Source organism: Eleutherodactylus coqui, chromosome 9, assembly GCF_035609145.1.
Source record: "Eleutherodactylus coqui strain aEleCoq1 chromosome 9, aEleCoq1.hap1, whole genome shotgun sequence".
Taxonomy (NCBI): domain Eukaryota; kingdom Metazoa; phylum Chordata; class Amphibia; order Anura; family Eleutherodactylidae; genus Eleutherodactylus; species Eleutherodactylus coqui.
In genome coordinates, this window is record NC_089845.1 from 115,146,409 (window position 1) to 115,170,155 (window position 23,747).

At 46.1% G+C, this 23,747-nt stretch overlaps 2 protein-coding genes across 2 annotated transcripts in view; one reads left to right on the forward strand and one right to left on the reverse strand.

The window, feature by feature from the left end:
* The window catches only part of MTERF3 (mitochondrial transcription termination factor 3), a 37,518-nt gene extending 32,238 nt beyond the window's left edge, over positions 1-5,280 (reverse strand). Inside the window, exons 1-2 of the mRNA XM_066578366.1 lie at positions 5,133-5,280; positions 779-1,087 (exon numbers count right to left, since the gene is read on the reverse strand). Of these exons, the coding sequence (XP_066434463.1) occupies positions 779-1,076 (298 nt within the window). The 5' untranslated portion in view covers positions 1,077-1,087; positions 5,133-5,280. The remainder of the gene's footprint in view (positions 1-778; positions 1,088-5,132) is intronic.
* The window catches only part of PTDSS1 (phosphatidylserine synthase 1), an 80,770-nt gene that overhangs the window by 23,708 nt on the left and 33,315 nt on the right, over positions 1-23,747 (forward strand). Inside the window, exons 3-6 of the mRNA XM_066578365.1 lie at positions 5,496-5,609; positions 13,884-13,975; positions 15,038-15,082; positions 22,193-22,317. Coding sequence (XP_066434462.1) covers positions 5,496-5,609; positions 13,884-13,975; positions 15,038-15,082; positions 22,193-22,317 — 376 coding nt within the window. The remainder of the gene's footprint in view (positions 1-5,495; positions 5,610-13,883; positions 13,976-15,037; positions 15,083-22,192; positions 22,318-23,747) is intronic.

Genomic DNA, 23,747 nt, shown 5'->3' on the forward strand with positions numbered 1-23,747 from the left:
TACCCTAATCAGCGTTAGGGGATCCCAAATGGTTCAGCTGTGATGAGATCGCAAGGTGCCATCCAGTTGTTATGGCACAACAGAGCCTTCTGAAGGCCGGGGCATAAAGAGAAAAAAAACCAAAAACAGCTCACTGGCCTGATCCACCCTTCTTAAAGCCTCCAGGGCTACCATTTACTTCTGCCCATCAAGAAGGGCCTGTCTTAACAGAATGCCTGCAGAAATACCATATAATTATACAGTATATGGTATAAGCGATCAACCAATCATAAGTTCAAATCCCCTATGGGGACAAAAAAACTTAAAGAAAATTTTATTGTAAAAAAATAAATAACAGCTTTAAATAATAAAAAAGATGCTTTCCCATATTTATAATACAAAAACAATATAGCAAAAACAAATTTGGTATTGCCATGTCTATCAAAGTCTGATTTATCAAAGTAATGCATTATTTATCCCGCACGGTGATTGTTGTCAAAAAAACAAAAAAAATAAATATTATTATATAAAGTTTGCCAAAACTGTGCTTTTTTTTGGTCACCCTTCTACAAGAAAAAATTGAATAGGCATTAAAAAAAACGAAAAAAAAACCACTCACCTTCCAATATGGTACTAGTAAGAAACTACAGGACCTCTCGCAAAAGAACAAGCCCTCACACAGCTGTATCGCCAAGAATTTAAAAAGACCCCTAATGAATAAAAAAAACCCCTAATGCTCATCTGTGCCCCTTATGTCCCCATTCCCGTGGCTTTCAGGGTGCGATTAGAGTATTCGTACCTTCTTCGAGTGGCTCCATCTCCACCGTGGGTATTACAATGGCCTCCTGGCTGACGGTGGGCAGATTACTTTCTGGATGAGGGGTGCTGACGTCGCCCCCGGAGACGGGTTGTGTACTGGCTGCACTTGAGTGAAAAATACTTTTTCTTGCTGCATTTTGTATGATAAAAAACGGACGGGAAAATTGCTGCGATGAAACAGGACGATCCTTCATCAGCTGCCGCGGGGTCGTCGTGAGCGAGTTCCGCAGAGCTGACAGTAGACATCTGGCGCTCCGCTGACACATACACAGCGCCATCCTTCCCCAATCTAGGAAAAAGACAGTAGAAATCCTTTAATGCGGCTGTTGTGGTTGACAAACCGATTTATGAATGCGAACGACTGAACGAGCGCCGGTTAAGCCGAACGATAAATGAACGAGCCAACGATTTTCATGCCTACATAAAATCAAACGATTATCATCCGTCAATCAGTCGTTGGTGCACGTGTAGACTGAACGGTTATGGTTCACTTTAAATTTTTGAATGATAATTACTTTGTTTAAGGCCTTGGTCGGATGAGCGATTATTTAGCGCACAAATACGCACACCCAAAAAAAAAACAAAAAAAAACAAACCGCACATCGCGTGAAGAAAAATCACGTGAACGGGTAAATTTGTACTCGCATGTCCTATCTTTTGCAGGTGCGATTGTTTAGTGTCTCTAAAAAAACGTATATGTGAACGCTTCATTGGAAAGCATTCATGGTATAATAAAATATATGGATGCAGCACACTGACACTCTACCTTCTATTCACAAGGGAGCGCTTACGGGCACTGATGCACGCTTGATGGATGAGGACCCATCATCCACTGTCCATATAATATCAGTCGATAATAAAGCAGCATCCGGGGTACGAAATTCCACAGATAGCGTTATCTTCTCAAAAAGTTCCTCTTTATTGCCACAGCCTTACATACCAACAGCAACATTTCACTGAACGCAGTCAGTCTTTATAAAGCTTGATAAAGACTGATATCATTGGAAAGCATTGGTTCTAATAGAGCCACCTTTTAAGTGCGCCAATTCATACGCTTTAAAAATAAATAGATAAATAAATAAAACGCTCTTCTGATCAAGGCCTAAAAGGGGTTTTAGGCAAACCAATCTATGCCTTTAACCCAATTTTGCATCGCTATGTGGTCCCACAGGGCCCCCAATGCCGTAAGTGTAGGCTGTCCGTGGGCTGCCATGGCAGTTGAGGGCCTATCAGACCCCCAGGCCTGCCATGGGCGAAGGAAGTCTGTAAAACAAAAAAGTTGTCTGAATTGCGTTTTTTATCCCCCACCACAGAGGTAGATAAGTAGAACAATAAAGTCAACGAAAACTAACAAAATGAAGCCAACATATCATGAAGTTATTCAGCATATCACCTCTGCTCCAACACGGCCCCATAACTCCACAAACAATCCTCCTGCGGCCGCATCCATGGAAGAATTAACCCGTTAACGGCTCTAGAACTTTGTGCCTAAAGAAAAAGCCCTGCATCATTGAGGCCCGAAACAACCGGACCTCTAAGGTTCACCTCTCCGAAACTTCTGCTACCGTGATCACAAGCAGCGTGAAATAGCAGCAGTTTCAATGGGGGCTTTAAAGACATCGCATGTGGTGAGCTGCGCATGCAAGTGCCATGGGATGTTTCACACTGGAAACACTTGCGATCCCCTGACGAGCGTGAAAGAAACGCCTGAGGATCGCAATTTTGCAGAAGTCAGCCATTCTACCTGTACGGTAACTGCTGGAGCTTCCCATCCTGCCTTGCATACCCCCACTTCAGTCAGCTGCAAGTCAGCATCTGAATGCCCACCCCTCTGTTGCATGTAGTAACTAGCAGTGTCCCCACGTCTCTGTTACTATTAAAGCCAGATGTCTAACAACAGGCAGTGGATTGCAAAGTTGCTGGAAGGGAGACTCCTAGTGGCAGCCACTTCAAACTCAATTTTCAGTGGAAAAATTAAAAAAGAAAATTAAAGGGGTTAATCTTTATTTTAACCCTTTCCAATCCACTGTCTGACGTCTAAAGACATTCTGATTGAGGGCTGTACAACTCTGATGTTGGAAGACGTCCGGCAGGGTATTCTTACTGTAGATTACTGGCCGCTCTGTTGTCGGGGGCCTCTCCGGCATGTCACATACTGCAGTACTGGCTCTAGCCAGCAGATGGTGCCATTGTATAATGGCATAAAGAGAAAGCCCCCTAGGAAACCCTGAATCCAAAATTGGATTGCAAAGGGTTAACCCTTTATAAATTTGACCTGCCTGTATACAGCTGCAGCTAATCAGCTGCCAACTGCCCGACCTGAAATGCCGCCAGTGACATCATATATACTGCGCTGGGATCATCAGCTCCTAGCCCATCTGACTTTTATATGGTGCATTGCTGGGGTCAAATGAATCAGTGACATCACGGGTCACATGATACACCAGAAGGGCGCAGTTCTAAAAGGTAAATCATTTACTAATCGACAGCTTCTAGCAAGGAATCGAGCCTGTGCCATCTGCAGCGGCAGCCGACCGAGACTGACAGATAGCCTCCCGCTGCGACGGCGACAACACCGATCCATGCTATTAACCCCTTACATGCCATGACCAATGTTGATCATAGGAACGTGGGACTTTGAATGATTCTGATCCTGTATAGGCCGACTGCACACGACCGGGTAGGATTCTGCATGCAGGAGTCCGCAGCGGAATCCGACCTTGTGCCCAGTTGGCATCCACACGTGCCTGCCTTTTCTGTATCTTCTCTGTACTGCAGATGGCCCGCACGACGATTGTCTAGCGATGATACAGAATCCGTGACCTTTCTGCAATGTCATTACGGATCGGCCACGGATCAGATGGCTTACATTGACTTCAATGGAAGCCATCCGTGCAAACATACAGCACGCTGCGATTTTTCCTCCGCGAGTGGGGGGGGGGGGAAAATATTGCAATTGATTTCCGCTTGCGTGGAGGTAAAAGCATTTTTCATTAGCGTGCTATGGGCGGTATTTGCTGCGGAATCTGGAGGCGGACGTCCATTCCGGATTCTGCTATACAAATCCGCCCGTGTGCAGGCGGCCTAAAGGGGGCCATAAGTTTTAACTTTTAGACAGTATTAGTAAATAAGCCCCATTTTGTTTGGTTTTGCTGCATCTGTAACGATCCGGAGAAGGAACAGAAAGCACTTTTTATCCTGTACCGTAAACTTTATCTAAAACAAGCAAAGAGGAGCCGTGATGGGTTTTGGGGGTTTTGCTTTTTTAATCTTTCAAAAAATGAAATAAAGGTGATCAAAAATGGTACAAAAAAAAAACTGCACTTCTTTCTGCCACCAACAAGCCCTCCCAACGCGGGCTCTGTGAATACGGCCATGCAAAAGAAACCTTTTTTATTATTATAGAAGAGTGGAAAAAGCAACACAAAATAACAATCTTGGTAGAAACATAATCACAACCAGAAAAAGTTATTCTGTCATTTTTAAACGCCAGAAAAAACTCCAATGGGGGAATAAAAGAAAAAAAGTTTATAATACATGATATATAATTCAAAGTGGTACCAATTAAGACTACGGTCCAGCAAGGCCTCGCACGGACACGGAAAAGAAAAAAGTTACTGCTTATTAATGGTGAAGGTGAAAATCCAAAAGACAATCATATCCTTAGGTTCACAACAAGCCGTGTCCTTCGCAATAATTGGAAGGCGATCAAATCCATTGCCTTACCCCTGTCCGCTCACACTTACATGTAAGAATTGCGTAATATGAGAGCGCAAAAAAAAAAACCAAAAGAACATGGCATGCTTTATTTTGTCGCATGTTACATGCAAGAGCGCCCGTTGTTCTCCATTGGCACATCATCAGCTCCACCCATACCCAACTCCATGGCATATATATTCGCCTTCGCAAAGCGACAGCATGGGAAATTTAAACAAAAAAAAAAAAAAGTCATCGTTTTCTGCATGCGGCGGTGTGAGCGCAGCCGAAGGGGTTAACGCTGAGACTCCTGCATATATTTATCAACGCAGTTGTGCCAATTCCCGTCCCACTGAGCGCTGTACTTCCCGAGAACCGCGTCACTTGCAAAGTGGTGGGGAAGAAAGGGGTGCAGTTTGCACTATGCCACTAATGTACCAAAAAAGGATGCCCAGGACTGCGGCACCTGCTAATCCGGACTGTACTGCGTTCTGTAATCTGATAATCCAGAGACTGATGGGTTAACGGTTTCATCTGTCATGTGACCTGTTATGTTGTTGCACGGTTTATACACAAGTACTTCCCTATGCCCATAGGCGCTGTGCTAGATCACCCAGCCGGTGCCCACATATACCCACCGCAGCACTGCCAGTCCCTACAGCTCAGGGTCCGCACATCTCCCCACGTGGGTCCAGCGCTTCACTTCCTCCTCGGCCTGTACCACTCTGTACACACGGGGGGGAGGATGCACTCACTTTCCGTGCCCATACGCCCTTGAGCTACAGCTCGCAGGGTGATGACAGATGTCAGAGCCGGTACACAGATGATACACAGCAGCAGCACACGGGGAGGAGCAGCCGTGCAGGCCTTGTGTGCCGCCGCCCCCCGCCCTTGTCGCCGTGGTACAGGCCGGGCTCCGGCTTCCTGGGCAGGGACATGGCGTCCTGTCTGCGCTCCAGGACTCTCAGCAAAGATGATGTCAACTATAAACTGCATTTCAGGATGATCAACGAGCAGCAAGTGGAGGACATCACCATCGACTTCTTCTACAAGCCGCACACCATCACCCTGCTCACCTTCACCATCATCAGTCTTATGTACTTCGCCTTCACAAGGTAAGGTGCTGCCACTATTGTATGCCCTGCAGGGTGGCACTACAACTCCCAGCATCTGCAGCCTGGCCTGCTGGCACTTGTAGTGCCGCACTGTAGTCCGCTACCAATGTAATCCATGTGAACCTGCATGTGACTATAGGGACTCCCCATGAGGGCCCAGCGGGTCGTCCGTCGCCGCGATGGACCAGAGGGGTCGTCTGTCCGTCGCCGCGATGGACCAGAGGGGTCGTCTGTCCGTCGCCGCGATGGACCAGCGGGGTCGTCCGTCGCCGCGATGGACCAGCGGGGTCGTCCGTCGCCGCGATGGACCAGCGGGGTCGTCCGTCGCCGCGATGGACCAGCGGGGTCGTCCGTCGCCGCGATGGACCAGCGGGGTCGTCCGTCGCCGCGATGGACCAGCGGGGTCGTCCGTCGCCGCGATGGACCAGCGGGGTCGTCCGTCGCCGCGATGGACCAGCGGGGTCGTCCGTCGCCGCGATGGACCAGGGGGGTCGTCCGTCGCCGCGATGGACCAGGGGGGTCGTCCGTCGCCGCGATGGACCAGGGGGGTCGTCCGTCGCAGCGATGGACCAGGGGGGTCGTCCGTCGCAGCGATGGACCAGGGGGGTCGTCCGTCGCCGCGATGGACCAGGGGGGTCGTCCGTCGCCGCGATGGACCAGGGGGGTCGTCCGTCGCCGCGATGGACCAGGGGGGTCGTCCGTCGCCGCGATGGACCAGGGGGGTCGTCCGTCGCCGCGATGGACCAGGGGGGTCGTCCGTCGCCGCGATGGACCAGGGGGGTCGTCCGTCGCCGCGATGGACCAGGGGGGTCGTCCGTCGCCGCGATGGACCAGGGGGGTCGTCCGTCGCCGCGATGGGCCAGGGGGGTCGTCCGTCGCCGCGATGGGCCAGGGGGGTCGTCCGTCGCCGCGATGGGCCAGGGGGGTCGTCCGTCGCCGCGATGGGCCAGGGGGGTCGTCCGTCGCCGCGATGGGCCAGGGGGGTCGTCCGTCGCCGCGATGGGCCAGGGGGGTCGTCCGTCGCCGCGATGGGCCAGGGGGGTCGTCCGTCGCCGCGATGGGCCAGGGGGGTCGTCCGTCGCCGCGATGGGCCAGGGGGGTCGTCCGTCGCCGCGATGGGCCAGGGGGGTCGTCCGTCGCCGCGATGGGCCAGGGGGGTCGTCCGTCGCCGCGATGGGCCAGGGGGGTCGTCCGTCGCCGCGATGGGCCAGAGGGGTCGTCCGTCCCCGCACTAGAATACAACCCCCAGGACAGAAATCTTTCCTGTTGCAACATTTTTTAATTTTGCATGCAGAAAAAAATCTAATGTTTGATCACTTTAGGTTTGAAAAAATTGATTGTTCCAGCAGATTTCTCCTACGTATCTGCGCTGTCATGTGAGTCTTGGCCAGTCAGAACTATCAGAGGGCCCAGACACGATTGTCGCCTCCTCCGATACTCCAGTAGGCATTAGAGCACTCACTAACTTGGCACTGATGGGAGCACCTAATTCTTTACAGCGGTATTCCGACCTGGCATTTAATGGCGGCGCTGAGGGTTTCCCGGCACGCTGGTGCAACCACTCGTCGGAAAGAGCGCCGTTTCTATATCTGTCGCTCACTTCACTGGCTGCTCTCCATAGTAACGGTTTGCCATCTTGGCTATGAAAAGCAGAGAGGAGAATACCCCTTTAAAGAGTTGTACTAAGATTTCGAGTATCCATAGAACAGGGGCAACTTGATGATCGGTGGGGGGTTCACGGCTGAGAACCCCACCAATCTACAGAACGGGGTACCCTCGGCCTCACTGCGGGGGTCACGTCTGTGGATAGGGATAACTTGTAATCTGGGTGCAACCCCTTTTATTGTGACCTACGTGCCCTCCAAGGGTCCATACTGTAGGGGGCAGTACCGCGGTACTCCCGTTGTGGTCCATAGACGGGAACAGGAGCAGCTGTATGTGTTTTGAAGCTCCTGTTCATTTCAATAGGGAGTGCAGGAAACTGTTCTGGCGCCCCTAATTCTTGGTAACGGTGGGGTTTACACAGGTCATGGTCAGGAACTTCATTCCATAGGAGAACCTCCTCCGTGAGCGAGGGCGAATACACAGGAAGGGCGCAAAAGGCAGGCTGGTTTATCCCTACAGCCAGAAGGACATGAGAAGATAGAAGAACTTTACACCCCTTACAGCCGTATGAGGTTGGTGACCCGCAGACGCCAAGTCTGCAGTCTAATTAGTGTCCGCTCTAACTGGGGCTCCTACGGCTGCTCTATTGACAGTGGAAAAGTGCAAAATGTAAAAAAAACAGCAACACAGTGTGAATGACCCCCAGAGGTCTTATATGACGTCACGGGGGACATAGATGGTAAAAATAGATATATAAATAAGTTAAAAAAATAATAATCATCACAGAATACAATAAAAAATCTATCTGAAGAATAGAATGTGCCCCACCGCCAACAAAAACCGCCGCGTCCGCTCCGTAATCCGAGATATACAAATCCGTTATCGAAACAAACCCGTTCCTCTACTCAATTATAACATGAATATCATCATTTTAAAAATAAAGAACTACATTATTTTTCTTGTACACATTACCCCTAATAAAATTAAAAAACGGAAAAAAATGTTCAGTCAAAAAAGGCACTAAAATAGGCTGTTATGTGACAAAAAATGCAGCAAGAATAATTAATAGGAAAAAAATAGGGACATAAAACCACCATATGGGTTAAAATTGTTCAAAAGTGTCTGGTCCTTTAGGATCGAAACACCCTGGTCTTGAAGGGGTTAATAAGTTTGATACCTCTTTGTGCGCCTCAGGCACAGATCTGCTGCAGCTAGGAGGTGTTGTAGATCTGCACTTTGAAGGCCCATTTACACACAACGACTGTCGCATAAAATTCACTCAAAAGCCGTCTTTTGAACGATAATCGTTGTGTGTAAATGTTCCCGTCTTTCATTGTTCGGACGAAGGTTTTCAGTTCTGCTTGAAAACCGTCTCCGCTGAACGCAGGACCGCACGCTGTGTTCTGCCCGCGGAGAGGTGATTACAGCTGATAACATTGTTACAGCTGTTTTCAGCTCTCAGCACCCCTGGCAGAATGGCTGATAAGCAGGACTGCACTCTGCTGTCCATGGTGCTGAATTCTCAATGGGAAGCCTGTGGCTGAACAATGGAGCTAATTATAGAGCTCAGACCTCCTGCTGAGCTCAGCAACAGCTCCCAGAAGCTCATTTGCATGCAAATGAAGCTAATAAAGTACTAATAGCAATTAGTGCCTATAAGTATTTTATGCAAAATGATCACTGATCTTTCAATCTTATGAAAGATATGTGTGTAAATGGGCCTTAACTTCCACCACATGGGATCCTATGTGCCATGATCCTTATTTAAAGGGTTACCCAACTTCAATTAGGATTCAATAAATATATATTTAACCCTTTCCAATCCAGTTTGTATCCTGGTTTTCCTAGGGGGCTTACACTTTTTCTGCTGTTATACAAATGCTAAAGCCAGTACTGCATGAGGTGACATGTTGGATAGGCTCCAACAGCAGAGAGGCTGACAATATACAGTAAGAGAACCCCGACGGACGTCTTCCAACATCGCAGCCGTACAGCCTTAAATCATAATGTCTTCAGAGGTCAGACAGTGGATTGAAAGGGGTTAATACATCGGTAACCCATAAAACATATCCAGACACCTAGTGAGACAGACTCAAGTCTGCCAAGTCTGAAACTGAATTAACCATTTCCAATCCACTGTCTGACCTCTGAAGACATTATGATTTAAGGCTGTACAGCTCCGATGTTGGAAGGCGTCCGTCGGGGTTCTCTTACTGTATATTGCCAGCCTCTCTGCTGTCGAAGCCTATCCAACATGTCACCTCATGCAGTACTGGCTTTAGTCAGCAGACAGCGCAGTTGTATAACAGCAGAAAAAGAGTAAGCCCCCTAGGAAAACCAGGATACAAATTGGATTGGAAGGGGTTAAACTATTGAAACAATGTCCACCTGCGTGAAGCGGGCAACAGCCCATTCGGGGATCAGGAAAGGGGAATCTTCTGGCAAATGGCTCTGTTTTATGATGGAATTAAACAGTGACACGGACCCCCCTGACTGTAATGGGAGCCGTTTAGTTTCCACTCAGCTGCCTGGCTTTTTGCCGGAAGTAAAGGTGCTGCATGGCCACCGGGGATCCAGCCCAGCAGCTTGCTCCGGTCCTGATGGTTGTTGTGATTGCTGACTCGGGTGACTGCTACACCCAATGATAAGCTGCAGTATCGCGTTCCTGAACTCCTGGCATCATGGCGTTCAGGATGGGAGCGCCAATGTTAGGGGGAAAAGCGGTGACACTGCAGCCTCTCATTGACTACAGCAGTCACCTGAGGTCCTGTGATGTCAGCGATGACAACAACCACTGGGACCACAGCGGAGCTGTAGCTTTTGGATTCCAGCAGTTGTGGAGGTGTAAGGCCCAATGTCCACAAGCGGACTTGAATTGTGGAATCCACGCGGGTGTCCCTTGCAGTTCAAGCCGCCCATGGAGAGACACAGGTGTCCGCAGCTGGATTAAAGCATGCGGATTTGTTTTGCTGACATGCTGCATTTCAGTGCGGTTCCTGCACGGATGGCTTCTATTGAAGTCCATGAAAGTTGTCTGATCCGCGGCCCGTCCGCAATTGAAATACCGACGCTTTCGCACAGATCCGCAGTGAAAAAAATAGAAGACCCAGACGGGTAGGCAGGGTCCTCGGCCGCGGGCAGGGTCGGATTCCGCTGTGGACATTGGGCCTAAGTATGTTCCAGTTTATTATTTTAACCTTTTCAGCTGTATTAAAGCAGACACTTTATGGTGATTTTCATGCATGAGGGGGATTTTTGCCCCCCCCCCCCCCTTTTTTTTTTCTTTGGGCTGCCAAAATTATTTTTGATTTTATCTTTCTTCTTTCATAACAGGGCTGTTTTTCACTGAAAAATCCAAAATCCATACACAGACAGCTGTTTCGGGGTGTTTGCCCCTCATCCGTGTGCAATAGGTTTTTGGCTCGGCTAGCGAGAGGCCTGTGATGTGGGTCAGGAATGCTATCTTTTTATCTTAGGGAGAGCAGCTAGACGGTGAGTGAGGAGACTTATAAGGTCATTCATGCTCCTCTGAGTAATATGCAAATAAGGCTGTATTCAGACACGGGCAAGTCAAATTTCGGTCAGTGAAAACTGAACATGTTCTGTGCAATTTTTTTTGTGTTTATGATATGCTCTTTCATGCCTGATTTTTTTTGCATCCTTTTTACACACTAAGGGTGCCTACCCACTAGCGTTTTTTTTCCCGCTGCGAATTCGCTGTATTTTTTTTCCAATTGTCAATGGGACTTTCTAATGTTAAAAACGCAACGCACCAAAAACGCAAGTTGCGGTGTGTTGCGTTTTTAACATTAGAAAGTCCCATTGACAGTTGGGGGAAAAAAGGCAGCGAATTTGCAGCGGAAAAAAATCACTAGTGGGTAGGCACCCTTCTTTTTCACTGCTCTGCACCTCCTTTTTTTTCTCTGTGTTGTCTCCGTAGCAAGATGCATCAAAAATGCATCACACTTGCATCAAATCTCATATTATGCGATTGCTGTGCGGTTTTTGAAGTCTCTAACGATCAGTCTGAGAGAAAAACCACTCGTATAAATTAACTTTTTTCAAATGAGTAGATTTCGTTTAATGTTTTTTCTGTCCAGCTCGGAATTTGACAGAATTTGTGTGGAAAATTCACCTTTGTGAATAGAGTTTTAGGCCGGTTTCACACAGTTGAGTATCTCGCGCGAGTTTGGTGCGTTGCGAGACTCACAAAACCCGTGCGAATATGAACCGTATTCTTTTGAAGTAAGTCGTATACATGAGCGGTGCAGGAAAAAAATTGTATCGCCTTCCTCGGAACGCATCACCTGTTGTTTTCAGTGGGACGGTAGAACCTATTGCACGATGTGCAATGCTTGCCGATCCTCTAACGCGCCTGAAAGCCACACCGCGGGCAAAACCCCCAAAACAGCTGTCTGTGTATGGTTTTCTGGCTTTTGGTCAATTCCCAATCATTGTTATAAAGACTTGTATAAAGCATATGACTTTAATTTGCAGCAATGCTACCATCCAATAGGTGGCGCTGCCGAGGTATTGTTCCATCTCCCTTATTTGCATATTACCCAGAGGAGCATGCATGGCCTTCTAAGTCTCCTCCCTCACCTCCTAGGTGCTCTCCTTAAGGAGGGATGATACTCTTCCTGCCCCAGGATTTTAGAATGGGATGCCCAACAAGGTGTGAGCTCAGGGGTGCACATACTTTTAGCCATATATTGTACGGCTGTACTGGTAATGACGCAAGTTAGTAATAGCAGCATTATGTTATTATAGAGCCCGAATGACCTTTTTCCTGATTCCGTTGATAGGCTTACACTGCTTGATTTGGCTTGTAACTGACCAGGAACGCTGTAATCCATGCAAGTATGTAACGGACTAATAAGTAGACTTTACAGTAGAGACTTTCATACTGTCACTTAAAGAGGACCGGCCCCTCCGGACATGTCGGCTTTAGTAAATAATTGTATCCTTCATGAAATAACAATTCTGGAGCAACATGTCTTACCACTCTGTTATTCCTTCAAGAAATGTATACATAAATTGACAAGTGGGCGTTACCAGTCGGGGGTGTCACATTGCCAGGATCAGACGGTGTAGGGACACGTGATGAGCAGAATGGTACAGGCTCGTTCACACGTATTGCACGTGCAGTGTACAGTGAATACAACCCATGGGTTCGTACATATTTTTTCTCGCAATGTTCTATCAATGTGTGGAAAAAATACACGGCGTGAGATACTTGGTGCATATTACGCACCGCAATAGGCCATTAAAAAGAACGGGCCAGCGGGAATGCACAGGAAATCGGTGTATTTGCTCGCACAGAAACCCGCAAAACTGGGTAGAATATGCGGGCGCAAGCAGTTATCCTGCGGATGTACCATAGAAGTCAAGATGGGAATACTCCTTTAGGGTGGTCTTCCCAAGACTGACTTTTATTGCCCATCCATATGATAGGTGATAATAGTCTGATCAGTGGGGTCCTCACTGTAGAGACCACCACCAATCCTGAGAGCGGGGGTCTCGTGCCCACCTCTCCTCCAGTGAGGAGGAGATTAAATGGATCAGCAATTTCGCGTGCGCGGTGACGCGTTCCATTCATCTTCAATGGGACTGACAGAAATGGCCGAGTACAAGCACTTGGTTGTCTCAATCAAGAATAATGAAGCAGCACCATGCATTCTCGGCTGATGCTCCATTCAGTCTCCTCACTGCAAGGAGTACATATTGCGTAACCGTATGTTGTAGTAGATAACCAACAGCACTAAAAGGGGGAAAATACCCTCTCAAGGGGAGGCTTTGGGGCTGCACAGTCACGAACAGAAGATGGACCACTATCTTCCCAGATGCAACGTGATATCCAGATATGGTGACAGCAGCTCCAATCCAGGTGCAATAAAAGAATTTCCTTTATTCCATCAGTAAAATCTGCAACGTTTCGCGTTGACCAGTTCAGCATGACCCATGTTTTTAGTATATAAGGGGGGTTAGTTGATAAGAATGTATGCTTGAGAAAGGCCATTGCAATGGCCGAAACGTTGCAGATTTTACTGATGGAATAAAGAAAATTCTTTTATTGCACCTGGATTTGAGCTGCTGTCACTATATCTGGATATCAGGTTGCAAGGAGTACAGGGAGGAGGGGACGAGGTCATGAGGACCCCCCCCCCCCCCCCCCACTCTCGGGACTGGTGAAAGTTTCTGCAGTGAGGCCACCCCTCCACCCCACCACTGATCAGACACAGATAAGACAATCTTGGAAAGACTCCTTTAGGCAGCAATTTTTCAAACCACCTACAGCACCAAACAAAAGTTTGGAAGCACTTTTTAAAAGTATAAAATTGTGAAAAAAATAGTCAAAAATCTTGAAGCCTTGGGATGTTCGTATTATTCAACTAAAAAATACAAAGATCAAAAAGCCCAAATTTCTGACTGACTTTTGGAATCTGAAAATAACTTCTTGAGATGCCCCCCAGTCCCAGACCACTTCTATCATAGGAGTGTATTAGCAGGGGAGGCAAAAACGGCAAATTTATTCATCCATTTCTAGGAGGAATAATGGCTCGATTAAAAAAATATGCCCCAAATGGTTCTTTCCTGCACTGGAGAGCTGATGAATTCTCCATTAAGATGGAATGTCAGCGGTCGCTCTAACTTTTGTTTGTGTTCTAGGGAAGACACAAGCCCAGAAGACAATATATGGAGGGGAATGCTGTCCGTCGTCTTCTTCTTCCTAATCATTAGTGTCTTGGCCTTCCCCAATGGTAATGTATCCTTCATTCTGTCCTACTCTTCTGCCACATCTTGCATGTAAGAAGGTGAGATTAAGGCCTCATATCCATATGCGGGTCAGGTTCCATGGGCGGGAGCCCCGCCTCGGCATGAGGACATTACATAGAGAATTTTTTTTTTTTTTCAAATCTTCTGCTTTCCTGTGGGACCCGCAGCACACCTTTTTATGTACCGTATATACTCGAGTATTAGCCGACCCGAGTATAAGCCGAGACAATAAGTTTCCCCACAAAAAACTGGGGAAACTTATCGACTCGAGTATAAGCCGAGCTATACTCGAGTATATACTAGGTAAAAAAAAAAAAATCCATGCTCACCTCCCAGCCGGCGTCTGTGTCTGTGCGACAAGCTGCTTGAATCCTCCCTGCTGTCATCCCCCGCCGTCCACTTTGCTTGGCTCTGTCAGTGCTGTGTAAGTAAGCGCTGCGATTGGATTCAGCGCCAGCCAATCACAGCTGGCGCTCAATCCAATCACAGAGCTTACTTACACAGCACTGGCATCAGGGGATTTGAAAGCCGAGCAGGGAGAATTCTAAAACAGCTGGATTGGCTGTGAATGATCAAGTACCGGCTGTGATTGGCCAGCGCTCGATCCAATCACAGCTCTTACTTACACAGCGCTCACGGCGGGGGATGACACAGCCGAGCAAAGAGGATGGGGGGGATGACAGCGGAGAGAATTCAAGCAGCCTGCCGTACCACCGCCAGAGACACAGACGCCGGCTGGGAGGTGAGTATGGAGTTTTTTCTTTTTAAGCCTTCCCTGACTCGAGTATAAGCTGAGGGGGGCTTTTTCAGCACAAAAAAATCTACAGAAAAGCTAGGCTTATACTCGAGTATATACATTAAATAGAGTCAAAAAATGTGAAGTTAACAAAGCTTAGTTCGGACAATAGGCTGGATGTTTCTTTCTTTCTGCAGCTCGCTTCTCAGCTTTGCTATATAGACTGGGCGTTGAACCTTTGACGGCCCTTGAAGCTTGCAGAGCGGTCTATGATGTGTATTCTCAAGAGTTTTTCCTGCCCTTTTTGCAGGTCCCTTCACCCGGCCGCACCCTGCACTATGGAGGATGGTGTTTGGTAAGTTACTTCTCAGGACTATTTACCCATGAGCACATATTTGCTTTAATAAAGGACGTCTCTCCGACTGACCCTACAGTCCACGGATAATTCACACAGCTGTTCTAGATGAACTGTGGCATCTCCCAAGATGAAGAACTCCTTTATTGAACGTTGTCGTAGCGTTACAGTATCCCACCAACCACTCAACAACATGTTTAACCTTAACCACAGGAGTGATTATGTATGAAGTGAAGCCTGAGTCAGCCTGGAAGTTTCCGCTCCATGAAAGACTTTGCCTGGCCCGAAATTCAATAGGTGTTTAGTAAGTTTGGTTAAAGCAGGCCTCAGGTTTACAATAAACATGATAATGCGTAATAATGCATACTTGAAATACCTGGTGCAATGTTTAATCTAGATTGGTGATGTGATATGCCAGGAATTTATAATCTGCGCGGGTCCAACAGACACTGCAAGGGAAATGCAGCCATCCCATTCAATATAACCCTTTAAGGACTTTAATCCCAATAGACTTTAAGCCAATAGTAGATGTATGGGCGCGGATTTAAAACCTCTGCTCATGCAATCAAGCAGGAGCAGGTCGGGTTCTCGGTTCATAGAAATATATTATAGAATGGTAGAGTTGAAAGGGACCTCCAGGGTCATCGGGGCCAACCCCCTGCTCAGTGCAGGATTCACTGAATCATCCCAGACACATATTTGTCCAGCCTTTGTTTGAACACTTCCATTGAAGGAGAACTCGCCACCTCCCATGGTAACCTGTTCCACTCATTGATCACCCTCACTGTCAGAAAGTTTTTTTCTAATATCTATTCTGTGTCTCCTCCCTTTCAGTTTCCTCCCATTGCTTCTAGTCTTTCCTTGTACAAATGAGAATAGGGCTGATCCCTCTGCAGTGTGACAGCCCTTCAGATATTTGTAGACAGCTATTTAGTCTCCTCTCAGTCTTATTTTCTGCAAGCTAAACATTCCCAGATCCTTTAACCATTCCTCATAGGACATGATTTGCACACCGCTCACCATCTTGGTAACTCTTCTCTGAACTGGCTCCAGTTTGTCTATGTCTTTTTTTAAAGTGGGGTTCCCAGAACTGGACACAGTATTGAAGATGAGGTCTAACTAAGGAAGAGTAGAGGGAGATAATTACCTCACATGATGTAGACTCTATGCTTCTCTTAATACATCTCAGCATTGTGTTTGCCTTTTTGGATGCTGCATCACATTGTTGACTCATGTTCAGTCTATGATCCATTAGTATACTCAAGTCTTTTTCACATATGCCCAATTCTTCCCATTCTGTTTGTGCATTTTTCTTGCCCAGATGTAGGACTTTGCATTTCTCCTTGTTAAATACCATTCTGTTAGTCGCTGCCCACTGTGCAAGCTTTTCTAGATTTTTTTTTAATACTCTCCCTCTCTTCTATAGTGTTAGCTATCCCTCATAGCTTTGTGTCGTCAGCAAATTTGATCAGTTTCCCATCAATTCCCTTCTCCAGATCATTTATAAAAATGTTGAATAACACTGGGCCTAGGACAAAGCCTTGTGGTACCCCACTTGAGACATTCTTTCACTTGGATGTGCAGCAATTATGACCACTCTTCGAGTACGATCACTCAGCCAGTTGTGAATCCACCTTACAGTTGCCTTGTCAGTCCCATATTCGGTTATTTTTTTTCAAGAAGGATAGTATGAGATACTTTGTCAAATGCTTTACTAAAGTCAAGATATACTATATCCACTGCATTTCCCTGATCAACCCAGTCGGTGATTCTGTCATAGAAAGAAATTAGATTCGTCTGGGATAACGTGTTTGTTACAAACCCATGCTGGCTCTGGTTAATTACTCTATTTTCATCCAAGTACTTGCATATATGCTGTTTAATATTTTTTTCAAATATGTTTCCCTGTGAAGAAGTTAGGCTCACAGGCCTGTAGTTTCCTGGATCCACCTTCTTCCCTTTTTTGGAGATAGGGACAACATTTACCCCTTTCCAATCTTCCGGGACTTTTCCTGTTCTCCAGAAATTTTCAAAGATTATGGAAAGTGGTTCAGCAATTACCTCCACTGCTTCTTTTAGTATCCTAGGATGTAATTCATCTGGACCTTGAAACTTGAATTCATTTAAGTCAGCTAAGTGTTCCCTCACCATCTCTCTGCTTATAGATTGTCTGCATTCTTTTATTCCCCCAATAGCACAGGGAAGATCAGTTCATGTTCCATCTACTTTCTGAGAGAAAACAGATCCAAAATAGAAATTTAAACGTTTGGCCTTTTGAACATCATTCTTAACCAATTCACCATTTTCATCTTGTAAATAGCATGCAATAGCATCTTTGACTTTTCTTTTTGCTTTTGACATACCCCCCCCCCCCCTCCAAATCCTTTTTATTGCTTTTGGCCTCTGTTGCAAGCCGTAATTCATTATCAGCTTTAGCCTTTCCGACACTTGCCCTACAGTTTCTGCAGATCGCATTATATTCTTCTTTAGATATTCCCCCCTCTTTCCGTTAGATAAACATATTTTTCTTCCTTTTTAACATGTGAGCAAGTTCTGCGTTCATCCATCCTGGTCTCTTTAAATGCTTCCCATTCTTCCTTCTTTTAGGGATTGTTAACGATTGTGCTTTGAGAATCTCATTTCGTAATATTTCCAACCTTCTTGGACATTTCTGTCTCTAAGAACATCCAGCCATTGGATTCTTCTTATCCTCTTTCTGAGTTCATTAAAATCTGCCTTTCTAAAATCCAACCTTGAGGTCTGAGTTTTCTCAGGTCTTCCTCCCCTTTTTATCCAAAATTCAAGGATCACATGATCACTGCCTCCTAAGGTCCCAGCCCCCCTTACTTCCTTAACCATTTCCTCCCTGTTGGTAAGAATTAGGTCCAAGATAGCAGATCCCCTTGTTTTCTTTTCTACCTTTTGGAAGATAAAGTTGTCAGCAAGAGCGGATAAGAATTTGTTGGATCCATTACTTTTACCTGAGAGAGATTCCAAACAAATGTCTGGATAGTTAAAATCTCCCTTAATCACTATGTCATGCTTTTTTAAGAGCTTGGCCATCTGATGTAGAAAGAGTTCATCAATATCTTCTGCTTGTACAGGTGACCTATAGTAAATGCCTACAAAAGTGTCCTTTCTTATGTTCTCTCCTTGTATTCTTACCCAGTTTCTACAGAACTACCATGCTCTGAAGCTTGAATCTCTGCGGAGATTAATCTTTTCCTAACAAACAACACAACACCTCCTTCACTTTTTTTAGGTCTGTTTCTTATAAATAAGTCGTATCCTTCAAGCCTTGTATTCCAAACATGTGTATCATTCCACCAAGTTTCCGTGATTCTCCTTGTTTATTTCCCATGCTCTTTGCATTTGTATAAAAACATTTTAGTTTGTGATCGGTGTCTCTTGCTCCTCTACTTGCCTACTGAATTATTTGTCTTTGTTCTTTCTTTGCACTTCTAATAGCAAGGTTCTCAAATGTATTAATTAGCTGTATATTTTTACCTGGCCTTTCACTTCCCTTCCCTTATTGTTTTAGTGTAAAGCTCTCCTAATGAGTGAAGCAAGGCGCCCACCAAATATATGCTTACCTGTGTTTGTAAGGTGCAGCCTGTCTCTAGCGAGCAGTCCATCATATAGGTAATTCACTCCATGGTCTAGAAATCCAATTTTTTTGCTGACAGCACCATTGACATAGCCAGTTGTTCACCTCTAGAATCCTGTTCCATCTTCTTATTCTATGGCCATCCACTGGGAGGATGGATGAGAGGACTACTTGTACTCCTAGTTCCTTCATCTTCTTTCCGAGGTCTTCAAAGTCTCTGCAGATAGTTGCAAGGTCCTTTTTTGCAGTGTCATTGGTCCCTGCATGTATTAGTAGGAATAGGTGGTGATCTGTAGGACTGAAGAGTTTTGACAGCCTATCAGACACATCTTTGATGTGTGCACCAGGAAGGCAGCACACCTCTCATGAGGTATCAGGTCTGCAGACAGTGGCCTCTGTTCCTCTCAATAGGGAATCCCCCACAGCCACCACTCTCCTTTTCTTCACAGCAGCACATCGTTTTCTCTATTCAAGAGGACTCTGTGCGCTTACTTCTCAATACTTTGTGGGTAGAGTCATTTCTTGCTGTACCTCTTTCTCCTCTGCTCTGTTCTTTGTGGGTAGAGTCATTTCTTGTTGTACCTCTTTTTCCTCTGCTCTGTTCTTTGTGGGTAGAGTCATTTCTTGTTGTACCTCTTTTTCCTCTGCTCTGTTCTTTGTGGGTAGAGTCATTTCTTGTTGTACCTCTTTTTCCTCTGCTCTGTTCTTTGTGGGTAGAGTCATTTCTTGTTGTACCTCTTTTTCCTCTGCTCTGTTCTTTGTGGGTAGAGTCATTTCTTGTTGTACCTCTTTTTCCTCTGCTCTGTTCTTTGTGGGTAGAGTCATTTCTTGTTGTACCTCTTTTTCCTCTGCTCTGTTCTTTGTGGGTAGAGTCATTTCTTGTTGTACCTCTTTTTCCTCTGCTCTGTTCTTTGTGGGTAGAGTCATTTCTTGTTGTACCTCTTTTTCCTCTGCTCTGTTCTTTGTGGGTAGAGTCATTTCTTGTTGTACCTCTTTTTCCTCTGCTCTGTTCTTTGTGGGTAGAGTCATTTCTTGTTGTACCTCTTTTTCCTCTGCTCTGTTCTTTGTGGGTAGAGTCATTTCTAGATGTACCTCTTTTTCCTCTGCTCTGTTCTTTGTGGGTAGAGTCATTTCTTGCTGTATCTCTTTTTCCTCTGTTCTGTTCTTTGTGGGTAGAGTCATTTCTTGCAGTATCCCTTTTTCCTCTGTTCTGTTCTTTGTGGGTAGAGTCATTTCTAGATGTACCTCTTTCTCCTCTGCTCTGTTCTTTGTGGGTAGAGTCATTTCTTGCAGTATCCCTTTTTCCTCTGTTCTGTTCTTTGTCGGTAGAGTCATTTCTTGCTGTACCTCTTTCTGCTTCTGCTCAGGAACCAGTAGCAGCCCCCCCCGCATGAGAACCTTGTACTGGTCCCCGAGCAGTATGGGTGCTGACTGACTCCTGATCCTCCTGCTTCTTTGGGTCACATGCTTCCATTCCTCGGCTTCTGCAGGTACACTGGACATTTCTTTTCCTTCAACATTTTGAAGACTTTCTTCTGCTCTGTCAAGGAAATCCTCACCTTCCTTAATGAGTTTCAATGTAGCTATTCTCTCCTGAAGACTCTGCACCTTTTCCTCCAGTAGAGACACAAGCTTGCATTTCTGGCAGGTGAAGTTTGCGTTTTCCTCTGGTAGGTCTGTAAACATATTGCATACGTTGCAGCTCACCACATGGCTTCTCTCCTTTTCCATGTTGTCAGTTGATGTCCACTTCCAAACTTCTAAAAGTCAAGAATTGTAGTGAAGATATATAACCTATAAGAAATCACTAAGTATACAACCTTAGCGCCGTTAGGTGCACGGTCTGACGATGTCTTCCGAGCAGCTAGACCAGGCTAATCCTGGCAATCTTCCTGCTTACAGTGATTCTTTGATCTTCCCAGAATGCACAGGGAATATGCAAATTATCTTCCTGCAGCTCCAATCTCTGATTGTTAGTCACAGCTGAGGACCTGGAGGAGAAGGGAGAATCTGCCTCTGCCATCTTCTTTCCCGGATACATAGCGTTTAATGAGTGCTATGTACTGAGAAGTAAAAGTTGAAGTGTTTCTTCCACTGCATGAGCTGGCGATCACGTAGTCACCGGGAGCCCCCTGTTACAAGCAGAACTGCAGGGTCCTAGCAGACCCTGATTAGCTTTGTTACTGACTATTGTCACTACAGGGGACTGCTATGGATGCCTCAGCTACAGTGGAAAAATGTGTAATAAAAGAAAAAAAATCATGTGAATGTCCACCAGAGGTCTTGTATGGGGGACATATATGGTAAAAAAATAGTTACATAAATAAGTTAAAAAAAACAACTTACAGAATAAAATAAAAATTTACACACAAAAAAAGAAAAGAACCCAAAGCCAACGCCAAACAAAACCATCGCCGTATGCGCCCTGTAATCCAAAACCATACATATTGTATATCAAAACGTCTGAAACAAAATGAGGAACCCGTTCCTGTACTTTATTTTAGCGTACATTAACTAATTAAAAAAAAAAAGCAACTATAAGTGTTTAAAAAAATATATATCATTTTTTTTTAGCATTATACCATTATGAGATGGTGAGAGACTACTGAGCACATCATTCTCCCTCTGCTCCCATGGAAGTGAATGGAACAGAAATTTTGTGTATGTTGTTTTTGGATCAGCGGGTGTCCCAGCGATCAGTCATCCAGCAATCATTATATAGGATCCACAGGATAGTGAATAAATGTTCTTTTAATGGCTAAACGTTAGAGATGAGCAAGCATACTCGCTAAGGACAATTGCTCGATCGAGCATTGTCCTTAGCGAGTACCTGCCCGCTCGGGAGCAAAGGTTCTGGTGCCGGCACGGGTGAGAGGTGAGTTGCGGCAGTGAGCAAGGGGGAGCGGGGGGAGAGAGAGATCACCTCTCTGTTCCTCCCCACTCTCCCCCGCCGCCGTCAGCCGAATCTTTTCTTCCGAGCGGGCAGGTACTCGCTAAGGGCAATGCTCGCTCGAGTAATTGCCCTTAGCGAGTATGCTCGGTCATCTCTAGTAAACGTCTATAAGGGGTTTCAGAGATTCACTAAGTGTAACGGCACTTTTACTAAACTTTTGACAAGTCATAATGACCCGTCAGAGGTTTTGATCAATGGAGTCCAGGTGCTGAGACCCCCACTGATCACTGAAAGGCTCTGGCAGAAGCACTCACTCAAGCGCTGTTCCCCTTCGGCTGTGATTGTCATTCTGCGGCAGCTGAGAAGGGGCTCATAGATTTCTATGAGCCCATCTTCAGCAGCCCATAGGGTAAAACACTCCTCAGTACTTCTGCCCCTTCATTTCAGCGATCTCGACACCGAGAGCCCCACTGATCAAAACTTCTGACATGCCGCTATGATATGTCAAATAAGTTTAGCAAAAATGCAATTACTCTTTTAAATAGTGAATATATTTTAACTTTTGGAAGACCACAATTTTAATAGTTTTTTTTCTCATTTTGCCTTCTAGGCCTCAGCGTCCTTTATTTCCTGTTTTTAGTATTTCTGCTCTTCCTGAACTTTGAGCAGGTGAAATCTGTAATGTACTGGCTGGATCCAAACCTGCGTTACGCAACGAGAGAAGCTGATATTATGGTAGGAAATCCTCGTTCTATATGTGTCATTCATAGTAATGTGTTATGAATAGAGATGAGCGAACGTACTCGGATAAGCACTACTCGTCCGAGTAATGTGCTTTATCCGAGTACCTCCCCGCTCGTCCTGAAAGATTCGGGACGCGCTGCAGAGTGGGGAGCTGCAGGGGAGAGCGGGGAGGAACGGAGGGGAGATCTTTCTCTCCTTCTCTCCCGCCCGCTCTGCCCCGCTCCCCGCTGCGACTCACCTGTCAGCCGCAGCGGCACCCGAATCTTCAGGGACGAGCACAGCGATACTCGGATAAGGCACATTACTCGGATGAGTAGTGCTTATCCGAGTACGTTCGCTCATCTCTAGTTATGAATGCATCAATCGTAGGTAATAAAGGCCTGTATGAATCTGGCCACACTGTAGCTTCTGGTAATAATGCTTAAATGATGTGTCTATGACTCTTGCCTCTTAAGAGGAACCTGTCACCCCCTGGTTATGATGCTCATAGGGTAGGTCCGGAGGAGTCCGGGGATATACTTCATTCTTACCTGGGTCCTCTGTTTCTGTGCTGTCACCCCTGAAAGTAATCGTGCAGCGGACATATCTCTGCAGGCTGTGTGCACAGTCTCCTATAGACAACAATGCAGAAAGGAATCTAGTGAGCCAGAGGAGTATAAAAAGCACATCCCCGACCTCCTCCGGTCCTGCCCTATGAGTTTATTTTATGCTACTGACTGATTCCCTTTTTATTGTAACTGTGCTTTCTGAAAACCTTTGACATCTTAGGCCGCTTTCACATGAGCCACAAAATCATGCATTTTTCTCACGATGTGACAGCGCTACAGATCGCATGTATTTGAAGCCCTTGCTTTCCAATGGGTTCCCTTACATTATCTATCTTTGTAGCCCATGTTTAACTATGGAGCCTTCCTTTGTGTTGCATTGCATGAAATCGTGTTTTTCATGCGGTGCGATGCAAGTTTTACAATAGGAAGTCCTACTGTTTGTCCCTAAAAATAAGCCCTAGCTGCATCCAAAAATACAAACCATACATTACCTAACAGGTGCTGTCCGCTCCGCTGCACCTCTCCTCCAGCAGTTCCGCTGCACTTGTTTGTAGTCTTCAGCCAGCAGTTCTTGGTCAAAAATCCTGCCTTCAGGAAGCGCTGGCTCTGATTGGCTGAGCCGTGGCGCTCAAGAGCCAATCATTGCAGCTCTCGATGAACCAATCACAGCCATTCAATGCGATGGCTATGATTGGTTGAGCCGCGGCGCTCGAGAACCAATCAGAACCAGCACTTCCCCCAATCACTAAAATGAGGCCGCTGAAGCGATTGTCCCTGAGTTGTCACTGCTGAAGTCAGGCCCATAAACTTTGTATTGAGCCCATCTTCAGCTGGTAAGCAGTGACAGTGCTTTTCCAAGTACTTAAAGGGGTT